Source organism: Mixophyes fleayi, chromosome 9 (assembly GCF_038048845.1).
Source record: "Mixophyes fleayi isolate aMixFle1 chromosome 9, aMixFle1.hap1, whole genome shotgun sequence".
Lineage (NCBI taxonomy): Eukaryota > Metazoa > Chordata > Amphibia > Anura > Limnodynastidae > Mixophyes > Mixophyes fleayi.
The window spans coordinates 15,576,245-15,601,575 of record NC_134410.1 but is presented as its reverse complement, the minus strand read 5'-3'; the positions used below and the strand labels follow the sequence as shown (position 1 = coordinate 15,601,575).

Below are 25,331 nucleotides of genomic sequence, written 5' to 3'. Positions count from 1 at the left end.
CCATAAACACTGCATTTAAAACACATTCTACTCAGAGGTAAGGGATGGCTCATAATGTTTCCTGGGTTCTGATAATAAGGTAACCTGAGGACCAAGATAAATGTCACCTACAAGTGTCTGTACAAATAAAGGTCCATGGATACCCCAAATCCTTCTGCCATATAGCAGCTCATACAGCAAAAAGCCAGTTGAAGCCTGGGGACCACAGCAGAAGGAGTTTTTCTCTATTTGAACAAATGTTATTAATATGGCCTTTAACATATAATTAAACAGTTCTACTAGATAGTCAGCCTGCAGACTTTAGATCACATCCCTAACTGAGAGAACTTTCAGTAGCTTTAGAACCTCTTGCACTAGGAAAGACATAAAGTTTTTTCCTGGGTCCATGAGGACAACTTTCATCAGACCTTCTCTGGAAAACAAATTCTATTAATTTGTTGGCCACTTGCCTGTCTTGTAACAGAAAGTCCCCTGGGTATCTGGTGGCATAATCTACACCTACCAGTATGAATTTGTATCCCTTATAAGAAGGTTCTATCCGACTCACCAAATCTACTCCTATCTTTTTAAAAGGAACCATTAATGTAAGAAGGTGAACAAGAGGAGCTGAAGGCTGGTGCTGGGCTGTTATCATCTGATAGTCAAGATACAAAGTGCATTAGATTGTTAGATTGTTGGTTATATAACTAAGCTGAATTGGAACTAAGGATCATCAATATCACAAAGTGCCTAAATAGTCTTAATAAATCTATATTGCCTTAAATGGACTGTCTTATATGCACTATGTAAGATGCTCCGTGATGTCTAGTTCAGATATCAAGCCCTAAGATGGTCGTTATATATTCTGGTTCCTACACTAGCTCATGCTCTCATGGTGAAGAGTCAAGATTTCCCTGTCTATCTCCTCTCTTATCTATAAGTTATAAGCTTCCCTAATAGTGAATAAAGTATTTAGAGAGACAGCAGCGCAGAAACGCCGATGCGCGTTTCGCTACTGAGCTTAATCAAAAGCCTTTTGACAATAGAGTGTATATAATGTTATAAAAAATCCACCATGTCTCAAACTTTGTTTGTATCCTTAAAAAAAATAATAGTAGAGACATACGGTGATGTGTTTTTTTCACTAATAAATTGTTACAATGAGATCGGCAGAGTTCAGGCAGAGATGGAATCTTTAAAGGTTCCTTCGGTATAGAGAGAACAAAAAGGCCTTGGCCTTCAAACTGACCAGAAACACAAAGTCACCCATTTTAAGGCCAATGACACATTGGCAGTGGTAAGACCAGTGATTTAGCATACAAGGAGCGAAAGAGTCGCTACTATCAGCAGGAAAGAGGAGAGAAGGAAGGAAGCAAAAGCACAGGCCTGGGAACGAGATTTGAGGACTTACAAAAATATTAACCTATAGCAACAAGAACACAGCTTTATACAAACCCACTGAATTGTGCTTACAAAATATAGAAAAAATGGCCCTTAATCGGAGGTATAGAAAGTATCTCACTTGTAGTTAATAATAATATATACATCTATTTTATTCTAATCATCATTGAGTTGGTCATAAGGTTCCATAAGAAAACAACAACCATACCTATTTATACAGGTAGTTAAATTAGATAACATTAAATGAGAAATTTAATGAGACTAGCGAGATAGACCTATCATATGTCTAAAGCTAGCTCACCTAAATGTCTACCAAGTATTCTCTCTCCAACTGCAGGACCCTGATGAAAGCTCGTCTGTTTAAGGAAACTTTCAAATAGTGCTGGTGACTATGGACATACAGTATTACTAAACTGACATTTATTAATTAAGGCTTTTGATCCCATTCCAAAGTTAAAACTTTAAACTGCCTTCAGAGTGATATGTGGAAGATAAGTACGGTGTGAATTGAAATTGAGCTCTACCTAAGTTACATTGCTTATACTGTAATATATATGTTGTATTATAATGTATGCCAACTAATTTATCATCCATCAGTCACAACTGCCATGCAAATTTAAACTTTCTATTTATTTTGTATACTTAGGGCAAGATTTACTTAACTGCGGGTTTGGAAAAGTGGAGATGTTGCCTATAGCAAACAATCAGATTCTAGCTGTCATTTATTTAGTACATTCTACAGAATGACAGCTAGAATCTGATTGGTTGCTATAGGCAACATCTCCACTTTTTTCAAACCCGCAGTTTAGTAAATAGATCCCCATAGGTGTCTCTTTTGTTCTTTTCGATCAAACAATTCATTATATTTATGCATTGCACCCACAACTGCTCGTTTCAGCCTGGTGAATTATCTTATTGCACGTCTGGACCATATGAGCTGGCTCTGCAGAGAGGGAACATGTCGCAATGTTCTCACTGGTGAACCTGCTGGCAGTGACTTTGATGGTTGTCATGATACTCTTAACCACATTTGTGTTTTGTGAAGTGCAACTGTCTAAGTCAGAGAGGGTGGTGCTGAGGTGGGGGCTGTAAGAGGCAGCGTTCCACCAGTGAATTAATCATTTTATCTTCACCGCTCTGTTCCACAGAATGAGTCCGTATCTGCAACTCTGCAAGTTGTCTCTTGTTTTTCTACTACTTCATTCAGTTGCACAAACTGGTAAGGAGACGACCTCAACGATCAATTGGAAAAAGTCATATAATTAGATTTAGAATGTTCTGTAACTAAAAGTTATTCTGTTAACATGTTTGTGTCCTGTGCAAAAGAATGCTCAGTGTAACACGAATAGTAGTTAATGAGAACACTTCTTGGGCTATTTAATGATCAATTATTTTGATTTCCTCATCCATCTCAGTAATTATGAGGACTGATATATTTTGCAGAAATATATTTATATACTATCCTAATTTACTAGAATCGTGTGTTTGGGGTCCTGGGCATAGTCCTGCCAGAGACAAGTAAATAAAATATTTAAATAGTTTCAGCAATAACTATGTTATTTGGGTTAGATTCGTTTTGTTGTTCAAGCTTTTCAGTAATTACAGTTTCCAAAATATAAAAAAACAACCCTACAAAATAGTTTTTAAAATAATGTTTTTTAGCATTTTGTTGGACAGTAGAGCTCATATCTATGGAGTTATTTTATTTATATTTTATTTGCAATTATGCCACAAGACTTTTCAAACATAAAGTCATATAAATAGTTTTGCAATATTTGTTATTTAAATATACTGATTTAATTAGTATATTAATGTGCTGGGCACATAAGCTGACAATCCAGATGGAAAAATAATTGGAAAGTTTTGCCGTTTGGTGTTGAAAGATATAATATTATTATTATAGTTGTGCCATCGGAACAATTTTTGAGGATATTGAATTTATTGCTAACATAGATAAAACAATGGGAGATATTTACAGTCTTGGTAAATGTGGGTGAGCAGTTAATTGTGTCTGATGTGGTTGCTTGATCACATTGATCATATTTAGGTGCGAGCTTCAATTCTATATTCTCATTGTCAAGTGTTTTGTGCAACAGTTTTCGTTTTTTTGATTTTTTTTGTTGTTTTTTTTTTTTTTTTTTTTTTTTTTAAAACCGCTTACCTCAAAGCGCTGGACGATATTAACTTTGGGCCATCACATTACTTAATTTGAACTTTTTTTTTCTCGTAAAATACTGCATATTTGTCCTTATTTTATGCTAAGTATTACAATTTTAGATATTGAATTATTGAAAACATGATTTGTCTGTGCCAGTTGGTGAGTTTCTTCTATAAACTGATCTATACAATGATCAAAGAGTGAACAAGAGGCGTTGGAAATAGTGGTTAAACTCTTATAACCGCCACCTCCGAGGTGTCCAACTGCTTTGTGTGTTTAAAAAGTCTCTGCGGACTATACATGGACTATAAATTAGAGACTATTCCATTCTCCAGTCATTAAAGTTCATTTGAGTATCTCATCCCTTAAAACTAATTTTTGTTCTTATTTGTATATAGAATTATAATTATTATTTTTTTACAGCCCTTCTGCAACCTAATCTGTTAAACATCATTTACAGTTTGGGAATAACCCCAGAATAGCACTGTATGCTATCTTCTTGAAGAAAGTATTTTTTTTTATCCTAAAAATGAAAGCATTCTCACCCCAATTTCTATTCATATGATAGCTGACATTCTCTACACTAATCCACTATGTTTATGTATTCCCCTTTATAGTAGTTGAGATATAAAGTATGTTGAATATTAGATGTGTTTATCAATTATTTAGTGACAACATGGATTCATTGACAAATGACCCAAAATTGTTATTTCCAATGTGTGTGTCTGTGTGTGCCTAGTAACACGTTCACACTGACCTAAAAACCCAGGATATTGCTGGGGTGGCAGAGTGAACGTGGTATAACCTAGAAAATAGGTCACTTAAATCTGCTTCAGAAATATTCTGTAATTTGTAACCAATTTGGTGAATTTGTTAAAACTTAATATACCTAGAAAAATAAAGCATAATAATGTGCCAATTACCAATCTATAGACCAACACTGAATATCTTAAGAGAATGTGTCCTAAAATAAAATCCAAATATTTATGCTGCCGTCTGTCAAACTCTCCCGCAGCTTGGCACTGCTGCGGAACGTACATCAGTTACTGTTTCATTTGTCTGATTAGAGAGTATAGATTGAGTTTTGGGGTGAAATAGGTTCTATGTTCCAGGGTTATAATCTTTAAACTTTGCAATTCTGTGACATGACATTGTGCACCATATTTGTACATTTGTATTTTTTATGGAATGAATAGAACTGAGATGACGAGGGTAAATTATTCTGTTATGTGGTGTGGAGTAGGACTGAGAACCGTTATTCTGCAGCCGAAACGCACAACATTTTACAGCCATATGCACATTTCTACATTTGACCTGCCTTTTAATTCTGTACCCTGGCTACGCAAACACATAAGCTTTAGCCCTTTAAGACAAATGTTCAATGAAGATGAAAATACAAATTGAACATATTTGAAAACCTTCTGACCTATTAGCTGGTTTGCTAAAGATGTATTTTCAATCCTATTTTTGATATTTGCACACTTGCTAAAAGCTTCATGACCGCACCCAAATTTTGGCTCCTAATCATATACACTTTTCAGATAGTTTACATGAATTTCTCAAGCCGCATTTACATTGCAAAGTCCCCTTATTACATATTGATAATTTAAAAGCCTGTCAAGCATGTTTTTAAATATGTTCAATTACATTAGAATTATTGAGATCTGTGGTCCTCATTTTAGTTGGACATAATCAATGGACTTAATTTATTAAGGAAAGTAATGCAAAAAAAGGAGTAACTTTGCACCTTGGCAAAACCATGTTGCATTGGAGGGGGAGATAAATTTAAATTGTGGAGACAGTTTATAGTTGGAGATAGTAAAAATAAAGCTATCAAGTATTTGTGGGCTACATGAAAAAAAAAATAGCCAGTATTTAACTTATGTCCAAAATAATATGCTAATTTGCACCCCTTGCATTGTAACATGGTTTGTCCAGGAGAAAACTTACTCCTTTCTTTGCTTTACTTTCCTTAATGACTCAGGCCCACGTTCTTTTGCAGAACAGAAAAATATGTTATGCTGCATTGCACATGGGCCAAAACTTATGTTTATATTTAGGGTTAAATGTATCTTGTACTTGTGGCTCCTTGCACCCGGAGAGGAGGATTTGAGGTGTTCACGGGTCTCTAGAGTACAGCTAGGGCATGCATATGCAATTTAAGTACGCCTCATAGTCATGCATCTTATTTCAAGTTGAAAGTGTCTTTAGAAGAGACTTTTTTGAGGTGTATATTTTATGCATCAATAAACAAGGTACAAGTTTACTTGATTCTGATGTAGATTTGGATACCTTTTATTGCCCTAAAAGAAATAAATAAATACTGCAAAAAAAATTCCTCTCTAAAACAGTAGCATGGGGTCCCACTTCTAAATTAGAAACTAGCATCAGACTAGATAGGTTGATGTGGTCATGACCAATCAGTTTATTGTTCACACATTACTAAAGCTAGCTCTGCAACAACCGTAGATAGACCAGGATGTTATCTCAAATGTTATGCTCCAAAGGGATCTAATTTTGAAATTGGGGGTAGCCTGAAAACTAAACACAGTACTGTATAAAGATGTAAGTAAATACTATACTACATTTATTTTATTATGTGTATGATGTTGCATGTTAGCTCATTATGAAATCTTATTGTAATATATCAAAAGTTATACATATTTTGTAGAAAGCTATAACATTTAATAACAAAAAACAAAAGTATAACTAACAAAAATAATTACAAATATAAAAGCAATAGAAGTGCAATTATAACTTAATTTATTCTTAATAGAGCATTCAGCTCCAGTGGGGCAGGGACTGATGTGAGTGGGTTCTCTGTACAGCGCTGCGGAATTAGTAGCGCTATATAAATAAATGATGATGATGATGATGATATGGCATAAAAACCGAGTTTGTCCAGCACTGTTTCAAAACTGCCTGTGTATTAGAATAGATCATTTTTAATTTGATTAATTGTTCTTTGTATGTTATGCACTGATGTTTTTTTCAGCATTGCTAATTAAAATGCTTATTTAGAAGGTACAAATTGAACATGTTCTACTACAAAAAGAAACAAGTAGAAGTATAACGCTGTGTTTCCACATGTGCCTTAGTTATTTTTATAAAGTTTATTTTAAATAAATATTTTTTCTTTTAGCAACAAGAAATATAGGATACAAACAATGTAAACATAGTTACAAATCACAAACCTGAAAATATAAAAGTTATAATAGAGATCTTATATCTATATAAATTTTAAAATCAATAAAATCTTATATCTTAGTAAATAACTGTAAAAATAAATGAAAAGTAAAATGCCTTATAATCTCCTGTTGCTGAAAATGTTTTATTTTTAAAAAGGTTAGAGGGAGATGGGGGACAGAAGAGGGAATTTTTAATTCTCTGATTGGCTTACCAGGCATGAAAACAAATAAAGTTCAGGGAGAGGGATAGAGAACACACACACAATTACAATTAGGATATAATAAAAGATGTTTTGAAATGTAGAGAGACCTCGGAATGGGAGAATTATGATAGGAGTATCAGGGTTTCCGTATTTTTGGGAAGCTATTAATACATGAAGTAAAGTTGTAATGTATTCCAATGAAATGGATATTCCGTAGGTAGAAAAAATGACAAGCTTGAAAAAGTCCGCCTGGACGGACGAAACGCGTCGCTGCTTGTCATTTTTTCTACCTACGGAATATCCACTACTGAGTATTAGCTCTGTTGAGCCTCATCTACTGGGAAGACGTTTGATACAATTTGATACACTGTCTTCAGAGGCTCTTACGTACATTGTGTCCTTAAGAGGAATATATCCACAATCAACTGTGTTTCAATCCGGACGGATTTAGGTGGTGCGCACCACAGAAGACACATCGTGGAGTCTCCACTCATCTGAACCGCTTGTGTGGCGGGACGGGAACTTGGATCTATATTTCCCTTCACGGGTAAGATCTGGATGTTTCATTTATATACTAGCCTGACTCATATATTGGCATAATGAACACCACCAACAGCGGATTGCTCCACTACTAATGTATTTCAGCTACTTACTACGGAGCTTTATATTTGAACATACCGCTTAACTTGTGGGAACTTGTCATCTCATTTCACAGCCAGTATCGGGCGAAACCAAGTTGCTTCATTTATATCGGTATACAGAGCTCTTACTCTTATGGTCATTTGGACAATCCGTTATATATTAGCCTCTGGCTCTTTGTTGAGATATCTTTTACATCCTCAATATAGATGCATATTAGCTATAGTTACATGAGTAATTTGGGAATCTATCTGTTGTTATAATATATTATATAACCTTATTATATATTTTTTTATACATTGTGTATTCATCTACTGTTGGAGTAAACATATATATATTTACCCATTGAGCCAATTTGTTTGTTTGCTTTTATATATAAGTTTTTTCAATGGAACATCTTATGCGCAATCTGCTTTTTGGTTGATATGTTTGTTTATTAGAGGATTGCACCCCCTCTATTGATTTGCTGCAATTGATGTTCATTTTGAATTTTTTGCTTTTTGTGCTACCTATTAGCGCCGGAGATCTAATATATTGTTTATAAGCACCAAGGGCAGGATTTTTGCATTTTGCAATAGAACATGTTCAATGTGTACCTTTATAAATGAGTATATAAATTGCCAAAGCTGAAAGACGGAACATCAACGCTCATGAAGAAAAGCAATATTGTCCGATTTACAAATGATATATAATAATACACAGAAACTTTAGAAACAGTGCTGGAAGAACTTTAGACTTATGCGATTAGGAAAAGAAAGGAATAATACACTATCACATGACATATTATTATAGTGTACTTGGCACCTTCTCATAGTGGCAGTCAAGTGGCGCAGAGGAAGAGGACAGAAGAATGAGATGTATTCATCTCTTGGCCTCTAGGAGGGAGGTTTCCGCCATGAGATCTGTTCTCAGGACGAATGAAAGGACTCTGGATTGCACAGATTCCATGTTTTATGTTTAATTTTTTTAGCTTATTCGTGATTGTTTTTTATTTTGTAGTTTTAAGTGATTTAATTTAATGTAATTCAGTTTTACATTTCTTAATACAGTACACTTTTTTTTCATAATGACCTAACATTACTGTAATATATTGTCAGGCATACTGTAGAGAGAAATATGCGTCATAAACCTAACAAAAGCGCAAACAAGCCCCCAATGTAAAGATAAGACCAATGTTGGTACATGGCATTTGAGATAACATCATGTTTCAGCCACAGTTGTTGCAGAGCTACTATGTGGAGGTAGGGGGCAGTAGAGGGAGGCTGGGAACTACAACAGGTTAATGGGCTTTTGGGTACACTGCTAAACACCATAGGGGAAGGGTTCCGACATTAATTCTACAGCACTGCTGTAATAGTGATGTATACTGAAAAGAGCATAACTGAACTGATGCCCTCTATAAAGGGAATTCCTAAGACCTCTGTTCATAATTACAAAATATTAAAAGGAAAATACAAAAAACAACATAGACACCATATTCAAATATGGTTTATTTGATTGAAACACTCCCCAAATCCCCATTTACTACTTTATATATAAAATAAAATCATGTTTCTTTGTTCTTCGCCCATCATAATCCAATGCAAAATGCAGAGAGCAGAATTATTTCTCATTATATTATGATTAAGAACAAAAGATATATTTTATTTTATAGTAAAGTGGTAAATGAGAGGTTTCTCTGATTGTTGTATTCAATGAAATTGTATTTTAAAATGTGTCTGTGGGAATTATTTAGAGAAAGTTATAAAAATGCAGGGTGAATGCAGATGCAAAAATGCTTTAGAACATTTGCAGTTATAGTTGCCATTAAGAAGCGTTCAACTTAAATTTTAGGGGCCTGAGTCATTATGGAAAGTAGGGCAAAAATGGAGTAAATATTCTCTGGGACAAACCATGTTACAATGCAAGGGGTGCATATTAGTTTATTATTTTGCACATAAGGTAAATGCTGGCTGTATTTTCATCTAGCACACAAATACTTGATAGCTTTATTTTTACACTGCATTGTAAAACTGATCTAGGACATGTCCTACCCAAGCGATAAATCTGTCCCCATATTTTAAATTTACCCCCCCTCCCCCCTCCAATGCAACATGGTTTTGCCCAGGTACAGAGTTACTCCTCTTTTATGATTTGCTCTCCTTAATGATTCAGAACCTAGATGTATAAATGCGTCTGGAGCAAAGATACGTCAGTCATCATCATCAACTGACTTGTGTACCTTTATTGTGTAAAACAAATAGACAAAAACTTTAAAAGGAGAAAAAAAAACTATTCCTTTGCCGAGAAAAAAAAATATAAAATGAAAAAAAAAATAAATAAAAAATAAATAAATAAATATATATATATATATATATATATATATATATATATATACACACACTTACCAACCAATACCCATTCTAGGCAATTAATAAATATTCAAGAGAATTGATTAATATATAAATCATATCATATTAAAGTATGCAATAAAAAAGAAAATGGTCTTATTTAACAGTATTGGTGCTTGATCCAAAGGAAGCATAGAAAGATATTAATATATACGCATAAAGATAAAAAACATACTGCAATATAGGCTTACATATTAAAAGTAATATGTAGTCAAAAATTCAATTCACTGCAATAAAAACAAACATACAAATTACTATGAAGAATTTGCTGATTCAAATAAGATCTAAAACAAATAACCTAAAAAAATTCTACGAATGAAATAACATTGATAATGTTATTTGCATGTTTGGTTTTATTGCAATGAATTGGATTTTGTGTTTTTTTTTTATATATTAGGACATAAATAACAATCATCTAATCCTCACCGAGTCCTACAATTTGATAAATCTAACCTCATGTGACAAATAGCCCATACCAGATTTTTCTTTGTTCTTAGTAAGTAAACACAAAGAAGTTTATTAACACAGAAAGTAAGTACACCCTTACTTCCATATCACTCCTTTATGTGACATTCAAGGAGAGCTACTATGTCTATATTAAAGCAGAACCTTGGGCAATCTAGTCAGGTTGCTTTTAGGTTTGCCATTGAGAAAATGCATCTGCAATGATCTCAAAGAAGCAATTTCTGCTGCTCTGGAAAGAGTAAAGAATAAAATACTTTCCAAATGTTAGGGGCACGGCTATTAGATAAAGCTTTAGAACCGGGCTGAGAGAGGTCTTCACCTTTTCCGTAGAACCAACATTATGTGTCAGAGGGCAGTTCTTGTGTGCAGATGCTGATGTACATTGTCATGGACAGGTCACTGACCATCTGTGACAAGTGTGGAAATGAAGAGTTTAATGCAACTAACCTTCTGTCTTGTTACTCTCCTCCCAGAACATCACACGACTGTGCTCAAGCAACTCTTCACTCTCTGTACATTTATAACTATCTCATATCTATTATATCTATCTATCTATCTGTCTATCTATCTATCTATCTGTCACGAACACGCTCCCAGCTGCCGTGACTTTTGGTGATTTGCTGTATGAGGTCACACGATTCCCGCCCGCAGTCTCTCACTACCTATCACACAGGTTATAGACCTACGGAATCACCCCCAAACAGCGCTCACACCTCACACACTTCAGGTTTGCCACCACCTGTTGAATACGGGCAATGGGACCCCAATATACTGCCCCACACTTACACCCAAGGCTTCTAGCTATCCACAGACTAGCAGGACCCACACCAGCAAGCAAAGGGTTAACTCTTCACACCTCCAGACTGTCACACAAATGTTAATCAAATGTATCAACAAATCACACACCGGCATTCAAAGGGTTTACTTGACCGAGCTATTTCCTTCTTAACAGGCTAATGGATTTGTTAGAATATCATGAACGCAACATATTCAATTATAGATTTAATATGCAAAAAGTACAGGACATACAGATATAAAAAAATAATTAATACACAATTAATATATTGACATACACAAGCAATACAGTTTAAAATAAAAGGGGTTACATTCAGAATAGCACTTATTTGAGTTGTATAATCTGTGCCATGGGAAAAAGTCTGACAATTTGCTATAACACGTCCACACCTCCTTCTACCCTGAGGGGTTTGTGGCCTGTGACACTTTTTTCAATCACCATTTGCATGTTGCCTGATTTACTGACCAATTCTACTATGTGACCTAACTTTTCTGTGGAGAGTCACACAGAAACAATTTTATCATTAATAAATCCCCTATGACTCTGTCCATCTTTTGATACCAAACATGATGACATTTTGACACTGTGACATACCTTTTCCAAGATATGTGATTTTAGCTGTTCCCGGATACCACCCATACCTGTCATTCACAACCCTGGTGTGATTTCTGCTCCTCAGTATGGAGTGACACCCAAATTTCCCAAAATATGAACTATGAAAGCATTTTCCTTGGAAGCTCATATTTCTATATACCTGTATAGGCCTTCAAAATGCTGCCCTGTGCTGCAAGGATGTCCAGCTGTGACCGGCCCCACAAAGTCTATTCGGGAGTCCAAAAACTAATTTGTGTCAGGATATATCTCACAGCAAGAGATCTTTGAAGCTGCCACAGGTGACACTCCTATCTTCTCACACTAGAATGTGCAAATACGCAGACCACAGACTTTCTGTCTTCACATTTTACATTTTCGTACCTGAACTTATCAATGGATTCATTTGATATAACATATTTACACTGCAGTTATGATTAATCTCTTATAAATAACTGTAAGTTCCCTATGTTCACTATCTATCTATCTATCTAATTTAGTTCTTGTAGAAATAAAAGAAGCTAACTACATGGTGGATAGATGAAATAAATACTTTATTAAGCCCATTTGTACCAAGCAGTGAAATCAAGCCAACTACTGTTCTTTCAATCATACACACGGGATCTTTATCATATCATATAGAGTTACATACAACAAATATTTAAATATATTATTCCATTAACTTGGTTTGGGCTGAGCGTGTGTGATGTGATTCCATCTTGTTGGGTGTATTCAATATTTCTTCATATTGAATATACCCAATGGTGGGACCAGGGCACACAGCCGGATACCAGTGATCCAGTGCCTGACACCGCACAGTACAAAGCACTTTTATTTTCTTATTCCAGTTTCTTGAGCTGAATTAATAAACTGATCAAAATGGTGTTTTTCATTGTTAATAATTCTGCAGTGGTACCTGTAATAGGAAAATAAGTGGGAGTTTGAGAACAGGGCATTTAGTACAGGCTGAACTAAAGGGTAGGGGAAGTTGAGTTCTTAAGTATGTCAGCAGTACAAAGTCTCACAATAACCAATTGATGATGATCATGATGATGATGAAGATAATGATGATAATGATTTTTAGCATTATTTTGATTTATGAATGTTAAAATTTCACATAAATGTAAATATTAATATGCTAGGAGTTCTGTAAATATGTTTTTCACCATAATTTAGCCTACACACAACAGGACATCAAGTGAACAATTGAAACCAGGTTGTAGTTGGTTTCAACTGTTGAATGGTGTATCTAGGTCGTAGTCTGGGCTGACTGGTGGTAGTTGGTGATACCAGTTTATTAGATACATATATAACAAACAGACTTCCCTTCTAATAATAGTACCAGATCATTAGGGCTCTTCCAGTTTTCTTTACTGGCTGTCATTCAACTTATACCAGTAAGAGTTCTTTCCCATGGGTGACCCCATTTTTACCATAGGTAATCAGCTGTGCATCAAAGCTTGGTGAGTCACCTCATAATGCTTAAACATCATTTATGAGGATTAACAAAACTAGTGCATCAACCCCATCAATAAAAACAATGTAAATGTTATAGCTTTACATATATTTTATGCAATAATTGTAGTCCCACAAATAGATATCTAAAATGATTTTGCTATTTCTATAGCAAAGGTACAGTTCTTAGTGTGGCTGAGAACAAGAGCCTATATGTAAACTATTAAAATGTAGAAAGCGTAAAAGAGAATCTCAGAATATGGGAACCAGGATAGTTAATGTCCTGGGGCCTGATTCATTAAGGATCTTAACTGAAGAAACTTCTTGCACATAAGTTAAATACTGACTGTTTTTTCATGTAGCACACAAATATCAACTTTAAATTTCAGTGTACAAATAAGCTATCAAGTATTTGTGTGCTACATGAAAAAACAGTCAGTATTTAACTTTAATGAATCAGGCCCCAGGACATTAACTATCCTGGTTCCCATATTCTGAGATTCTCTTTTGTGCAAAACAGAATACTAATTTGCACCCCTTACATTGTAACATGGTTTTGTCCAGGAGACTGAAATAAGAAGTTTCTTCAGTTAAGATCCTTAATAAATCAGGCCCCAGAAGGATTTAATCCCCTGACAGTCCTAGAAAATATGCAATAGTTCCTGAAGATCTTCTACAGTTCCACAACTACCATGAAACCAAAAGGAATATTTTTTTGGATTTTGTTGGTTATTGCATCCTTATATTATAGGAGAAAGGCATTTTTGCATTGTTTTAGTCATAACTAAACCAATTATACATAATAAAAACAGCAGAGAAACACATGGGAGACGACTTTCAGCTCAAGCCTATAAAAAGAGGGGTTGCTTTAACTTTCACCCTGCTATGAAGAGCCAAATTGGGAGACGTTGTATCCATAGATAAATATGATCTCTGCTTAGTTTCCACTCTAACCATGACTAATGTCACACGTTATTGTTAATAGGATAAGGTCACTCCAGTATAAATGTTTAATCTTTTACTTTTTTGAAAAAGCAGGAAACAATCTGTTTCACTGTAGAGGCTGCCAGAGTAAAACTCATTCATTAAATTGCATAAATAGCTTTACCCTCTCCCGGAGCAGTCTCTACATGTGGCGTGTCTGTCATGACCAATCACAAACAAAGGAGGGAGGATACAGTGGAGAACTTACACACAAACATGCAGATCTACGAGTCTTAATGTTAGCATTCAGTCCCTCTGTAAGCAGCCGCTATCATGGCTCAGTCGTTTCTATATATTGCTATATGCTTTAAGAGTCTGGTAGGAGTAGATCCTGACGAGGCCTCGATCTTCTGAGGTATGGATAAAAAAGTCCATCTTGGCACCTCAACTTGTCTCATGGGTTTTGAGTAGCACTGGCAGCTCCTCTGGGGTCTTTGATGTGAATGTTTTGCCATCATTTCTTAACAATAATTAGAAGGAGAAGTCCACCAGACCGAGGTTCTACTCACAGGGTGTAGGGTGGTATCCCCATCGATTTCAAAATTGATGTAATCTTTTCCTTTTTCTTTACATCTATGATTAAGTCAGTGTTCTGTCTGATATTGTCCATTATTGTTTACATCTCCGCCTCAGAAGTAATCTAATTTCTGCCCGTAAAGGTCCACAGTTCTTGTTTGGTAACCAGGTGAGGGCCCAGTTATCTTCTAGATCACCATGGCTCAAAGTGGACTCAGAACGCGGCTTTGGTCAAGATGATATTTGTACATTATAATGACCCTGGTAAGCAGGGGTCTGCCTGGCTATTCTGCTGCCTGAGACAGTGAGGGATAGGGTGCCCTTCTGATCCCTTATATAAGGTACCATAAGCATTTGAAGATTAACAATTTGCTCTTTAAAAGACAAATATAGTCATTTTAAGCAAAAAATCAACAAACAAGATGACTAGCACTAATTTAGAGTTCTGCAAGAAGAAAATCGGCATTTTTAATGAATTTCTATTATGTTGATGTCCAAAAAACTTGCTGCCTGAAACAGCTGCCTCTGGTTGCCTCATAGACACAACTCTGCTGGTAAATTGGAAAACCTTTGACTATATATTATCTCGTGACGTTTCAACATTGAAAGATGATTTCTGATTTCTCACTTTACTTTTTGAAATAGACGGGAAGATAAACCTGGTGGTGACACAACTCGAGGTCCACAAAGCTGTAACTGGAGAGTCAGTGACCATCAGCTGCTCCTTTGTGAGTCGTTCTCCCCCTTACATTGTCAGATGGAGTTTAGGCTGTGATAAGAGTGTGCTTCTCTGTGATCTGCCATATTATAAAAACAGAATAAATGTCTCTACTCCCATCGACACCAAGAATGACTTGACCTCCTATGAGGTGCAGATTTCTATCACCATCGCCAACCTGACAGAGAATGACTCAGGAACGTTCTGTTGTCATGTTCACAACCACGGGGAGGAGGGAACTGGAAATGGAACCAGACTGGAGGTGACCACGAGGCTTTATCCTTCAGGTATTGTGTTAATAATTAGTATTTTAGAACCAAACTGCGATAAATAGAGCTTGATTTGTTAAGGCACATATAACGAGCACAACATGCCTTTATTTTAAAATGCAGGTAGGTCGGGTGTACGTACGCCCGAACTCAACAAGAAAGGAATCTAAAGATAGGTGTGGTGATGAATATGGGTAAATGTCTGCTCTGATCTATTGCACAAGACACTGAAGGATAGGTCCAATAAAAAAAAAAAATCAATTAATGTCACCTGGTAATAATATGGGCATTAAGGATAAAATGTTAGAAAATGTTAAAAAAAAAAAGGTTTTTTTTTTCCATGAAATACATTTATTAGGATGTTATGAATGTCTTCTGTACATAACATAAATTTATCACTGTTGCTACTGATAACAAACACATGTTATAGCATGCATACTTAGCCATCATCAGCACTTAGACCAGCACTGTAGCTGGCGCAAGAAACACAGCTGAAAAACAAGTACCTTAGAAATGCCTATAGCCTGAATCAGCCGTGGCTGCGTGGCACACCCTTACTGTACATGTACTACAGCCAAATAATTATTCCCTGCTCCATCCCCTCCCTGAAATCGTAGGCTGTAGTAAGTGGCCTATGCTTTCGAAGATGAATTGAACGTTGATGCGTTCTGTAGTGTATGGTTCGGTTCTGGGCCTGAGCAGATTAATTTTGCGGATTATATGCAAAAAAATTGCCTTTTACATTCCTTGATGAATCAGGCTCTGTATTTTAAATCTATGTCACCATATGGCATCTTCCTTTAGCACCTATTCTAGCTACATGTCCTCCAAAAATGGCATCTGTTTATACCTCATTGCTTGCTCCAAGTCCTTTTGTTTCTCTTGAAAATTACTTCCCCGTCCTCCAGAATGAGACAGTGTTGATCACATCATTTGCCTTCTGCTTTCCGGATACTGCCACCTACCTCTGTGCTTCAGTACTGCACATAAACTTCTACTACTCTAGAGTTAAGACCTGGGGGTAAATGTATCAAGCTGAGAGCTTTCCGGTGAGTTTGAAAAGTGGAGATGTTGCCTATAACAACCAATCATTATCTAGCTATAATTTTGTAGAATGTACTAAATAAATGATAGCTTGAATTTGATTGGTTTTTCAAACCCTCCTGAAAACTCTCAGCTTGATACATTTACTCCCTGAGGGCATCCAAGTGAGCACAACTATCTCTATAGGAAAGGCGGCTGCTATAGGTGACGACCTCTTATCTTCTGTTCTCGAAGCTTACATCAGTAGCCATTAGCCGGAACAGCATTATTGTCCTCTGTTAGTGATATTTAATTATATCTCACTTCATTTTCATAAATCCAAAGAACATTTGTTTTTAGAGGAGTAAATAGCAATATTTTATAGCTGCAGATTCAGAATTTTAAATAGGTTGAAGTTGGATTTTTTGCCACAAAGTATTGAGGACCATGTTGAATCAAAATAAATATTTCAAAGCCTTCCCAGAAAGTAAAATTGTTATGGTCCTCATTGTAATAGCAAACTCACAGTTGCTCAGGTTCAATACATTGCCTCTTAAGTCAGTCTGCTCATGAACACCACCTATATAAGAAAAGCAATTTACTTCCCAGTCTTCCAGATTGAAACATTGTTTACCACATTTATACATCATTGTATATACTTTCCCCCTCTCTGCGCCTCCTTACACTGGCTCCCCATCCCCTACAGAATCCTCTTCAAACTCCTCATAACCACTTACAAGGCTCTCTCCCAGTCTACTGCTCCCTATATCTCCAACCTCCTCACCATTCACACTCCTGTCCGATCCCTGCGCTCTGCTAATGACCGTCGCCTCTCCTCCACTCTAATTACCACTTCCCATGCCAGAATCCAAGACTTCGCCCGAGCTGCCCCCTGCACTGGAATGACCTCCCTCGTTCCATCCGTCTCGCTCCCAATCTGTGCTCCTTCAAACGTGCACTTAAAACTCACCTGTTCCTCATAGCTTATCAGCCATCCACTTAACCCTCATCTACTCTGCTCGCCATTCCCTCTCTCCCCTGGCCCCTTCTTCTCTCCCCTGGCATCACCAGCTCCCTCTCATACCTGATTTGTCCACCCTCCCTTAGGATGTAAGCTCATATGAGCAGGGCTCGTCTTCCCTCGTGTCTCCATACCTGTTCTTCTTCTCTGTCCTTACTCCATAGGTCTGTCCCGGAGTTACTGAAGCATTGGTACTTTGTGTTTATCGTTCTGTACTGTTTAACCCTGTATGGTCTACTGTTTGTACTATGTACGGCGCTGCGGAAACCTTGTGGCGCCCAACAAATAAATGATAATAATAATAATATTAATATACACCCTGGAAATCTTTGCCTATATTTCTATGCCCATATTTACATATTTTCTCTGTTTTACAGTACAACAAGATCTGGTTCTGAAAAGGTTTATTCTCTACATCATAGTAGGGATTGAAACTTGTCTGATGTTGATCCTGTCTGCATTGGTTATTAAGTATTGCCTCCAAGGTACGTGTCTCTCCCTGGAACTAGCTGTGGGAGATGTATAAAGCTCAATAGCTGTATGGACAACCGCTATTAGTGTCCCCATGTATGATATGACTGTGAATGGATTACAATTTTACTGATAGGCTAAACTAAAAGCCACAGAAAAAGTTAATAGAATAATATCTGCAAATTTTACTTATCAGATAACAATCTGCACTTATGTTGAGTGTTTTCTTTCTGATAAGTGTCCTGGTGCCAACATAAACTTCAGTTTCCATGTAGCTTTTTTCCTTCTTCAGGATTTATATATGAATATTGTAAAATATTTCTTATAGCTAAACACCCTCCTTTACATACCTTTAATTTACAACTTTTCTCTGTCCGTTTCAAGTCCGAGTGCAACTTGCACGCATGTTGCGTTTTAAAAAAGAGCACGAGACGTGAACGTAGTCCCGACCATATTCAAATCCAAGCGTATATATATCAAGATATGCTTCAATTTCACTATGGGTGTAAGTCAGAGGTGGAACTAGTGAGCTGTAGGCCTTGGTGAAGGGAGGAGGGGAGGAGAGAACCGGGCCCCCCGACCCTCTGCATCTGCAATGCAGCTGGGCCCGGGTGCACGGCACCTGCAGCACAAATGGTAGTTCCACCACAGGTGTTAGTACTTCCCGCACGTAGGCACACACAGCAAACTGCAGTGTACGCAAAAGCAAATGTACAATCAGAACACTGTGTCACGCTGACCGTGAGAAAGACCCACCTTCTGGTATTGGCACCGCTACTCTGGGAGGCGCGGAGTCTAAATGTGCCCCTTGTTTTCACCAGGGATTCCCGCAAGGAGGTTTGGATTTTGCGGCAGAAGCACGCAGGTAACAGCCCTCCCAGGTAGCCAGCAGAGAGGTGAAGGGGTAGTCATACAATCCGGGTTGGCACCGTACAGGCAAGTAGTACAAGGGAGAAGGCAGAGACAGAGTCAGGAGAGCCGAGGTCAAACCAGGAAGTCGACAGAAGTCCACAAGGATATACCAAAGAGGAGTCAGGGAAGGCGGGTCAGAACCAAGTGGGAGTCAGGAGTAGAGAGTACAGGGCTGGAGCACAGGGCCCTCTTAACCACATTATGGGCCCCCGGGCAAAGCAGTGCTCCGGGGCCCCTATATATATATATATATATATATATATATATACACGTAAAAAAAAAGTGATATATATATATATATATATATATATATATATATATATAAATATATATATATATAGATAGATAGATAGATAGATAGATAGATAGATAGATAGATATATCACTTTTATTTACTTTTTTATTATACTAACCTTGCGGTCAGCTGGCGATCCGGCTCCCTTCCTGCTCTTCTCCTCCATGCTGCGCTCCGCAATGGATGTCGGGCGGGCGTGATGACGTCACGCCCGACATGCACTGCGAGCGCCTCACGGAAGAGGAGACCAGGGAGGGAGCCGGATCGCCAGCTGACCGCAAGGTAAGTATTTTCTGGGGGTGTTTTTGCAGGATTTTTTCTTCAGTGCTGCCTCGGACGGGCCCCCTGGCCGGCAGGGCCCCCGGGCACCTGCCCATTGTGCCCAATGGAAGAGATGGCCCTGCTGGAGCACTAGGGAGACCAAGATACTCTGGAACCCTACAGGTGCCAGAGTCTCCATAAACTAGAGGGGAGAGAAGCCTCATTGGTGGCAGCGGGGTCGGCGGTCAGAATAAGCTGACCGCTGACAGGAAGCGGAGCCGGGCATCCCATTGCCTAGCAACGAGGGCGCAGAGGCTCAGCACATGCTGCCGGGCATAGACGCGTCCCGTTTCTTAGCAACTGGAAGCAAGGAGGCAGGACGAGAAGGCGCCCGTACCCAGCACTTCCTGAAAGTGCGGGTACGGCGCCTGACACACCGGAAGTGTGCGCAAAGGATGCAGCTGAAAACAGGTGTACGTATGAGACGTACACCTTAAATTGGTCACACCGCACAAATGGATGAACGTCCGAACATGAGTAAGGCCTCAAGTTCCTAAAACTTGCCACACAGACCATAGATATTTACTTTCCTGGCTAGTTCATTTCATGACTGTCATCGCAGTGATCTTTAGGAAGTGTCCATATACTTGTTTATTATTAACTCTTCACCTATCACGTATTGGCTGATTACACCGCCTGAAGCACAGACATGGTTATAATGTCACTGACATTTGTAAGAAGTGCAAAGTACGGTATAAATGTGATATGACAATCGTAGATCCTTGGTGGAAGTCCGTAAACTTATAAAAACATGAGGATGTGGGCTGAATGCTTATATATAAGCCACAGAAATCCAAGGTGACTATTAAAATCTGTATATAAGTGCTGATATCAGGGGGTAAATGTATTATGCTGCGACTTTTGCAAGTCACCGATATTCGGTGACTTTGCAGGGCAAATTTAAAATGGCAATGTCTTTCAAGGCAAATTTTGCCTTTAAAACCATTGCCGTTTTAAATTTGCCTTGCAAAGTCGCCGGCTAGCTTCCACTTACAAAAATCGCAGCATAATACATTTACCCCTAGAACTCTTTATTTATACAGATATTACTTACAGGAGTTTATACATATCGGGGCACTTTTAAAGTTGACAGAAATTGGCGGCCCATATGTAGAGGAATGAAATGCAGGTCTCAAAATTGTGTTTTTACTTGGTTATATTGCGTTATCTTATCTTATCTTAATATACGTGCAACTCAAAATAACGTGTTAGATTTCGGCTACATCGAGATACGTTTAAAGCTGAGCACAGTAGTTATGCCAGACATCATCTTCAACTTGATGATGAGGATGACTGTGTGGGTTACAGTGAATGCTGGGGGACCAAAAAGCCGGGAGTCCCCGAGCAAAAGCCACAGCCAGGACCAGGTTGCATAGTATGTGATGGTCCCCTATATTAGCGGGACTCAGCCAAACCTCAGCCAGGGTGAAAGTTCTAGCATGCCTTGCCCGCTTTCGGCTGGCTATCTATTGGCAAAGCATGCTGGGACTTGTAGTTTCGCAACACCTGGAGAGCCGCAGGTTGACCATGCCTGACTTAGGTGAATCTGCCCCACCAATAAAGTGCACCCCCTCCCAAAAAAAAATAGCCCCATCCTGATAGCATCGGGGCTCATCCCAGCATCAATGAGCAATGGTTGTTGGGTGATAAGAGTTAGAAAAAATAAAAAAGTAATTTTATCATGTGCAACTACTGCTCCCAGCAAGCCCTGACAGCCATAAGTAATATTATTAATTGATAGATATGAATTAAAAATTAAAATGTGGGTGGAGACCTTGATTAAAAAGCTTTTCCATTGTATAACTACATATTACTACAGGCCCCTCACTTCCCAATAATAATACTTTATGTTTAGCATGGACCCCACCAAACTGTTATTACTGGGAAGGGAGGGTTGTTAGTAATTTGTAGTGTTAATTAAAATATAGCACTGCACTTCGAGACAATAAAGTAGGGTATCCAGAAAATAACTAAACTAATAATCATTATTAAATATCTGAACAATGTAGGATTGAACAGTTTATATAATATACCAGATGACATGCCATTATGGTATGAGCTACATGGGGAAAACTATTCTACATATGAGAGAACAGGGGCCATCTCTATTAATGACATGAGAGAGTATCATAACAAAGATTTTAAAAAACATGATTGAAATAGGAGTCTTAGTACAATTCTCAGAAAGCACCATTAGAGGACACAGAGTCCTCCAAGAAGATCTGTGAACGGCCAACTTCATGGCTAGACTCTTATAATACCCACAAGTCAACACTGTGCATTTGAATAGAACTTTAAGAACATACTTGTGGATGAGAAACAACATTTAAATTCAAACAGAAGAAGATAACTGTTTATAAAAGTATCCACAGTCAGATACATCTCCTGCCTTCGAAGGTCTTTTGTAGTAAATAAGAGATGACAGAAGGGGTGGGGGTGGGGGGGGGGGATAGCTCAGTCTAACTGGGTCATCTGGATTCTTGTGCAGACAAGTAGAGAACTTCATAATGTGTTTTATTATTATTTTATTACTACAAGAATGCAGCAGAAACATTAATAACAGTGATCTGTAAAGTATCCAACAGGCAGATATAAATTATAGCATAAAAATAATATCTCGGTAAAGTTCAAACAATGAATACATCAAATAAACTTCCCTTTTTCCGTTCATTTTACAGGTTCATCTAGAGCTAAGGACCAGGTGGGTGAATCATTTATAGGAAAAACAACAGACAGAGAATGTTACTTAATTTGTATTGTCCGACTGTGTGTACATGAAAGTGTTAATATTTACAGATAAAATCTACATAACAGTGGTAATATCTTCCTAAAAGTGAGTATAGTTATGCACAAGTGAGTGTGTCTGCATACAAGTGTTAATGTTTATGGATAAGATCTTAATAACAGTGGTAATTTCTCCCTTAAAGGGACCCCATCTATGCGCAAGTGAGTGTGTCTACATAAAAGTATTTGTGTTAGGTGTTTGCGGCATAAAGCCCGAAATTAAGATAAATCATGCCAGACCTTTTTCTACCTTTAAAGTGACCTTGCAAACAACGACATTCAAGTGAAAAACAAATAGACAATTTTTAGGAACAATAAGTAAAAATAAAAATCCTACAATATTCTGGTTGCATAAATGTGCACACCCTTTCATAATGGGACTGTAGCTGTGTTCAGAGTTAGTCAATCACATTTATAATCATGTTCAAAGGTTATCAGCATACACCTGCCAGGAATTAAACTGATTGTCATTAACCCCAAATAAAGGTCAACTGTTCCTGTAGGATGTCTTTGCCGATTTCTTGGTTGCATTGTACCTGGACAATCATGGTCTGCAAGGAGCTTTCAAAACATCTACAGGATCTCATTGTTGAAAGGTCCCAAACAGGAGAGGGGTATAAAAGAATTTCAAAGGTATTACAGGTACCGTGGGACACTTGAAGACTATCATCAATAAGTAGAGAAAATGTGGCACAAAAGGCACATTGCCAAGATCAGGATGTTCCTTCTTGTACCTGATGACCGAACAAGAAGGTAACTCATCAGAGAGGTTACCAAGAGGTCTACAGGAAAATTAAAGGAACTGAAGGAATTTCTGTCAGGAACTGGTCACACCCTGCGTGTGACAACAATCTCCCATATTCTGCACGTCTGGGCTATGGGGTAGTGTGGCAAGACGGAAACCATTTCTCACAAAAAAGAGCATCCAAGCCTGTCTAAATTTAGCAAAAAAAATATATTCAACTATGTGGGAAAATGTTTTATAGTCTGATGACACCGAGGTTGAACTTTTTAGTCTTAATTTTAATAGACATGTTTGACGCAAAATCAACAAAGCTCATCACCCAATGAACACCAAACCTACTGTGAAGCATGGTGGTGGCAAAGTCATACTTTGGGGCTGCTGTCCTTCAGCTGGGACAGACACTAGTCAGGATAAAGGGCTCAATGAAAAGCACCAAATATCAAAATATTTTAGCATGGATCTTTCAGGCTTCTGTCAGAAAGCTGAACATGAAGAGGAATTTCACCTTCAAACATGAAGATAAAGATTTAAGGCACACATCTAAGTCAACCAAGGAATGGCTTCTGAAAAGTCTTCCAAGTCTTGGAATGACCCAGTCAGAGTCCAGACCTCAAGCCCGTTGGCAACCCGTGGAATGGCCTAAAAAGGTCTGTCTACAAGAGATCCCTTCGAAATTTGATGAACCTTAAGTCTAGGTAGGCAAAGTTGATGAAAACTCATTTAAAAAGATGCGCTGCTTTAATTAAAGCAAAGGATGTCTACAAAAAGTATCAGTTTAGGGCTGTGTCCACTTATGCAACTGGGGTCTTTTAGATGTTTAATTTTCACTTCTTTTTCCTAAGCATTGTGCATTGGTTTTTAACTTGAATTTTGCTCTTTGTTGTTGGTCTGACATCCGTAATCTTGACTTCAGGCTTTATACCACAAACACCTGCAATCTCAGTAAGGATCTGTAGATTTATTATATCCCCTGTCTACGGCTTTGTGAAGGGTGGATGTTCTTCCAACCTGCAAACTCTGCAACGAAGGATAGACAATTCCCCATGACAACCAGGACAATTTCCCACAACCACGTATGGCTACAGTGTATTCTAGGATTTCTGTGTATTAGACAGCTGGCCATTACATTCTATACATAATCATTTCTGTATTGTGACTCTCTGACATTGCAGGATAATGAGGAAGAGCTGGAATATGAACCTGGACTTCACTACGCTGAAATCTGTAAGAAGAATCCGTCTCAAGTTAGGGATAGACGCAGTGAGCAACGGGTCACCTACGCACCTGTCAGACTGCACAAATAGGCAGATCTGATCGTCTTTTAATTTTGTTTTAGATATATCTGAAAAAGCGCTCAATATGCATGTATTATATACTATGCTTGTTATCTGTAAGAATCGCATGTATGATCTACTAGGGTGTGAATTTTACTCATCTGATTCTATTACATCTGTTTCACAAAATTGTATTGTATGTACCGGGCAACATGGCCACAATAAACATTGCAGTGACAATAAAACAAAACCTTCCACCTGCGCAGTAACTTTGATATTACTGGTTTCAAAAAATAAGCAGCATCAAACTGTTTTATTTTTGGCCAATAGCCTTTAGTTACTTGTCATATGCTGAACTCTGATTGGTTGTTGAACTTCACTGCAGGTGAGCAATTAGAGATGGTAACCAACAATAGCCATTCACACCAGGGAATGGGCTCTATTGCACGCTGGGTCCCCAATGCAATGTTCTCTGTACTGAATAATGCTTAATAGACAGTAGGCTTTACATTTCATATAATCAGTCTATATATATGTATTGTATACTGATGACAAAGCAATGGGCTCTGTATTTTACACTAACCACCAGAGAATTGGGTCTGCATTGCACACTAGCCAGTAACTATCCTAGAGTTCTTTAATATATTATAAATGTAGTTGCAAAGGACCGATGACTTTTTCTTGCAACATGTGGCCACACTCTCATTGCACCCCAGGTTTAATTTAATGCTTA

The 25,331-nt window shown here is 37.6% G+C and overlaps 1 protein-coding gene across 1 annotated transcript; it reads left to right on the top strand.

The window, feature by feature from the left end:
* The first annotated feature begins 2,430 nt into the window (after positions 1–2,430).
* Positions 2,431–24,859, top strand: LOC142101447 (uncharacterized). The gene is made up of 5 exons (XM_075185912.1): positions 2,431–2,599; positions 15,411–15,770; positions 18,174–18,281; positions 22,474–22,496; positions 24,497–24,859. Exons 1-5 carry the CDS (start codon positions 2,530–2,532, stop codon positions 24,626–24,628), a joined length of 693 nt encoding a protein of 230 aa, XP_075042013.1. The 5' UTR covers positions 2,431–2,529; the 3' UTR covers positions 24,629–24,859.
* The last annotated feature ends 472 nt before the right edge of the window (positions 24,860–25,331 follow it).

What these genes read in the sequence shown, in the direction of transcription:
- LOC142101447 (XM_075185912.1), top strand. Translation starts at nt 2,530, where the DNA reads ATGAGTCCGTATCTGCAACTCTGCAAGTTGTCTCTTGTTTTTCTACTA. An exon ending in TATTAAGTATTGCCTCCAAG is followed by an intron (nt 18,282 to 22,473) that starts GTACGTGTCTCT and finishes TTCATTTTACAG; the next exon opens with GTTCATCTAGAGCTAAGGAC. An exon ending in CATCTAGAGCTAAGGACCAG is followed by an intron (nt 22,497 to 24,496) that starts GTGGGTGAATCA and finishes CTGACATTGCAG; the next exon opens with GATAATGAGGAAGAGCTGGA.